The sequence below is a fragment of the Gadus macrocephalus genome, chromosome 8, assembly GCF_031168955.1.
Source record: "Gadus macrocephalus chromosome 8, ASM3116895v1".
NCBI classification, from domain to species: Eukaryota; Metazoa; Chordata; class Actinopteri; order Gadiformes; family Gadidae; genus Gadus; species Gadus macrocephalus.
Window position 1 is genome coordinate 17,079,760 of NC_082389.1, and position 5,000 is coordinate 17,084,759.

Sequence of the window (5,000 nt, forward strand, 5' to 3'; positions counted from 1 at the left end):
CACACACACACACACACACACACACACACACACACAAACATAAAAACATAACACACATAACACACACACACACACACACACATCCACAAGCGCAAACACACACACACACACGCGCAAACATAAAAACATAACACATGCACACATCCACAAGCACACACACACACACACACACTCACACACACACACACACACACACACACACACACACACACACACACACACACACACACACACACACACACACACACATAAAAACATAACACACATAACACACACGCACACATCCACAAGCACACACACACACACACACACACAGACACACACACACACACACACACACACACACACACACACACACACACACACACACACACACACACACACACACACACACACACACACACACACACACACACACACACACACACACACACACACTCTGCTTTGACTGCACTTGCCAACCTCGTTTGCATGTAAACCTCAAAACAAGTATGGTCGAGCAGCAATATGCCAGCATATTGTTCATGAGATATAGGAGCACTGTGTGCACTATTCTGTAAACACTTATTCAGTCAAACACGCATATGTCAGTGTTTATGCATACATTATTTACTAAACATACCAGTTCTTCATCACACTTGATGGTGTGTAAGCAGATGCTTGTTTGACCGATGAGCATAGAACAATCTGCACATCCTGTTTGAAGGAGTAGAGGAACACCAGTTGATAGCACAGTTTTGCTTCTTCGCACACACATGCAAACATTCATCCACATACACGTGTTCATGCAGTCATGCATAAAAACACACGTATGTATATATATATATATATATATATATATATATATATATATACACACAGGCATACACAAACCTATAGATATACATGTGTGTGTTTTTGCTGTGTGTGTGTGTGTGTGTGTGTGTGTATTATATCAACATCGGTGTGTGTGTGTGTGTGTGTGTGTGTGTGTGTGTGTGTGTGTGTGTGTGTGTGTGTGTGTGTGTGTGTGTGTGTGTGTGTGTGTGTGTGTGTGTGTGTGTGTGTGTGTGGGTGTGTGTGTGTGTGTGTGTTATCTAAGTATACATGTACACAATATGTTCTCCATTGATGTGCTAGTTTGGTCTGGTTCTGGATCAACACATGTGTAACCGTACTTGTTTTGCCTTGCTCTTAGGTTCCTAGCCCCTCCCATTGGCTGGTGTTTGGGGGTAAGGAATAGACAGCAAGTGGCAGTAGTCCCCTCCCCAAAGCTAGAGTCCTTTTACAGCAAGCAGAGCAGGACGCCATCTCAGGTTGGTATCCAGGGGCTCTAAACACACACGCCTACACACACACACAGACACACACACACAGACACGCATGAACGCAGACATGCGTACACAGACAACACACGCACACACGTACACACGCGCGGACGTTCGACCCCTTGTTAACTAAAGGCGTCGACCATCAGAAGTTGGGATCTTCCTTATTTATTTTTTAAAAACCTTTTACAACTATATGGGTTACCTTTCAACAGAGCTCTTTCAACCCCGGCAGGTTCATGTTCCTCTCTGTGTAAACACCTGGGACCCACCCCTCGTTCTCGCCGCGCCCCCAGGCCACCAGTGTGATAAAACCCCATGCCAACGGCGTCACAAAAGGCCCTATTCACCTGGAGGCCGTCTTGGCTCTAAACCGATGCACGGGGGAAACTATAGGGGCTGATGAACAATAGCCTGAGAAGGTTAGCTCTCAGTTTTCACTACTTTTTCAGTGATTCTGAACATCTGAACAGGATAGCGAACGCAAAACGAGGAAGTGCATTTGATATGGAGAAATAGCATAGGGAAATGAGACGTACATGCGTTGACTTTTCTCACTATTAGGCAGATGGTATTATTTACAGTGAATTCCTTTTATGGGAGAAGGTAGGAACCTTGCCCTATTTCTTCACAGGCCGAAGGTTGCAGACATTGTGGCTCAAACCCTTTGTGTCCTTCTGTCTGGGAGTCCAATATCCTAATGCCTCTGGTGGCATTATGTACTCGGTACATTCCTTGTCAAAGCTGCATTAGACAGAACAATAAAGAAAGGGTTTGAAACAGCTTGATGGATGCTGCTCGTTGACAGCATCACCCTGGTGATGGTGCATCATTTACATCCATGGTAACCTTTGTACACTTGCCGTTTTAATGTCGGTCCACAATAGAAAAAAATGCTTCCTTGTTCCTAGAATGGATTACTTGTGTGTGTGTGTGTGTGTGTGTGTGTGTGTGTGTGTGTGTGTGTGTGTGTGTGTGTGTGTGTGTGTGTGTGTGTGTGTGTGTGTGTGTGTGTGTGTGTGTGTGTGTGTGTGTGTGTGTGTGTGTATGTGCGTGCGTGCGTGCGTGCGTGCGTGCGTGCGTGCGTGCGTGCGTGCATTATGTTTGCCATGAATGAAGATATCAGTTTTGAATGAAATTACTGTAATGTTTGAAATTGTTACACAATTTTACGAGCAGGAACCGTTTACAACCGGTACCTCTTAATGCTGATAACTGTGTGTCTTCCGTTACAAAAGAGTCTGTTCATCATTCAGCCCTTGGTCCATTCAGTCATGAGTTAATGCTGTCCTGTGATTGGTCCCTTTCTCCACAGAGGGAGATTGTCCATTTGATGGCCGAGTGTGGCAAGACACAGAGGCAGATCCAAACGTGGTTCCGTTTCCGTAGAAACCAAGACCGGCCCTCCAACTCCAAGAAGTTTGGAGAAGCTGGGTAGGTTTTGTTTTTTTGGGCGATCCACTAAAACCATTTTAAAAAAAAAGGAAAGATGATACTTTGACGTTTTTGTGCGACAAAGAGCAAATAAACTGCTCCCTGTGTGTCAAGGTTACCAAGTTCAACCACCACAGTCCTGCCTCTGTAGCATCAGCTCTTGTTTCAACATGGGAATCTTGACACACAATTTTTATTTGACAGTTTTTAAGATTAGAACGTCATTATTAGTAATGCATGCAACAATCTGCTCTCGATTTCAGCTGGAGATTCTGCTTCTATCTGATAGCGTTCGTGGCTGGACTAGCATGCGTGATCGACGTGAGTATCAACCTTTTAATCTCTGACGTCCCCACTGCCCTCAAGGCATTCTTACTGTACCTGATTGTGTGTCTGAGAATGTCTTCAGGATACAGTTGTTCTGCACCAACACATATGAGGGAAATAACTACATTCTTTAAAGTCTATCTGTTGTCTGTGGTCTGTGGTCCTTCTGTTGTCCCCATTCAGCCTTAACACACGTGTGTGAAATATTGATAGGCATATAACATTCAACAATATCTGAATGCAGAGACCCTGGTTCTCGGATCAAAGAGAATGTTGGAGGAACTATCCTTTCCAGGTGAGAACCACACCAGACTCACCTTAATGACTTGCTATTTTCTCAGAAAAGTTACTTTTTGTCCTGAATTCACGTGAGCATATTGACCCTTAATTATGTTAACTAAGTGTGTGTGTGTGTGTGTGTATATGTGTGTGTGTGTGTGTGTGTGTGCATGTGTGCATGTGTGCGTGTGTGTGTGTGTGTGTGTGTGTGTGTGTGTGTGTGCATGTGTGCATGTGTGCGCGTGTGCGCGCGCGCGTGTGTGTGTGTGCGTGTGTGCGTGTGTGTGTGTGTGTGTGTGTGTGTGTGTGCATGTGTGCATGTGTGCATGTGTGTGCGTGTGTGTGTGTGTGTGTGTGTGTGTGTGTGTGTGTGTGTGTGTGTGTGTGTGTGTGTTTGTGTGGGTGTTTGTGTGTGCATGTGCGTGTGTGTATGACAACAGCCAATGGAGAGGGCTCACTACTGGTACTACATGCTGGAGCTAGGCTTTTACTGTTCTCTGCTGCTGAGGATCTCTGTGGACGTCAAGAGGAAGGTTCGTACCCTAACGCAACACCTTACCACTACCAACCCACAGCCAGAGGACCCTTGCCCCTGCCCACTATTCCACTCTGTTCGGCCCTAGACATGTTTAGACATGTTCAGTTCCTCCTTCCTCCTCTCAGTACTAGTTACTTATTTTATTGGTCGAATAGTTCATGACTGACTGGGAGAGTTGTCTGTTAGTAATGGAGAGGCAGGAAATATCATTTTTCAAAGAACTATCTCATCTCTATCAACTGTACGCCTTCAATTTGACGACAAAATGATTGCGCTGGTGATGCAATGCTCTACTGATGGGATGTAAACCGACCTATTATTAATAAATCATGATATGAATCAGAATCAGATTTACTTTTATTACATCTTATGTACAAGTACACAGGAGTACAGTTCTTAGGCTTGGTTCCTCAACAGACACATATCAGCAACAATACAAGATAAAGTAAACAAAGATAAGTACAAATACAAATATTTAGAAAGTAAGTAAGTATAGCAGCATAGATCACAATAATAAATAATAATCCAAAAGTAAAACAAAGTAAGTAATAACAAGAGAAACTAAGAGAGTGGTATGAAGTAATATTAGATAATGAGGTGTAGTAAAGTGTAGTGTAAGCTTTACTCCGTGGCTGGTACAACTACCACTAGAACACTTTACACTGTAAAGTGTTCAAGTGGTAGTTGTACCAGCCACGGATATGGACCCTAATGTTGTGTTTGTGTGTCCGTGCCCCCCAGGACTTCAGGGAGCAGGTGATCCACCACTTCGCCACCATCTTCCTGCTCAGCTTCTCCTACTGCGCCAACTACATCCGCATCGGCACGCTGGTCATGCTGCTGCACGACTCCTCGGACATCATACTGGAGGTGAGGGGCGCGGTCGTATATTGTTGTACTTCTCCCAACACACATGTCCGTTTGTTAGCTTCTAGGGGGTGTGTGTGTGTGTGCGTGTTTGCGTGTGGGTTTGTGTGTGTGTGTGTGGGAGGATGTATCTCTCTCTCTCTCTCTCTCTCTCTCTCTCTCTCTCTCTCTCTCTCTCTCTCTCACTCTCACTCTCACTCTCACTCTCTCTCTCTCACGCACATTCAAAATATCTGAACTTTGTAGAT

General features: G+C 44.6%; 1 protein-coding gene across 2 annotated transcripts in view; it reads left to right on the top strand.

Annotated features, from left to right (window-relative positions):
• Window positions 1-5,000, top strand: part of LOC132463416 (ceramide synthase 2-like) — an 8,740-nt gene that overhangs the window by 1,119 nt on the left and 2,621 nt on the right. For both annotated transcript variants that reach the window (XM_060059573.1, XM_060059572.1), the window contains exons 3-8: window positions 1,178-1,295; window positions 2,623-2,741; window positions 3,005-3,062; window positions 3,313-3,363; window positions 3,788-3,880; window positions 4,627-4,755. In XM_060059573.1, coding sequence (XP_059915556.1) covers window positions 1,178-1,295; window positions 2,623-2,741; window positions 3,005-3,062; window positions 3,313-3,363; window positions 3,788-3,880; window positions 4,627-4,755 — 568 coding nt within the window. The remainder of the gene's footprint in view (window positions 1-1,177; window positions 1,296-2,622; window positions 2,742-3,004; window positions 3,063-3,312; window positions 3,364-3,787; window positions 3,881-4,626; window positions 4,756-5,000) is intronic.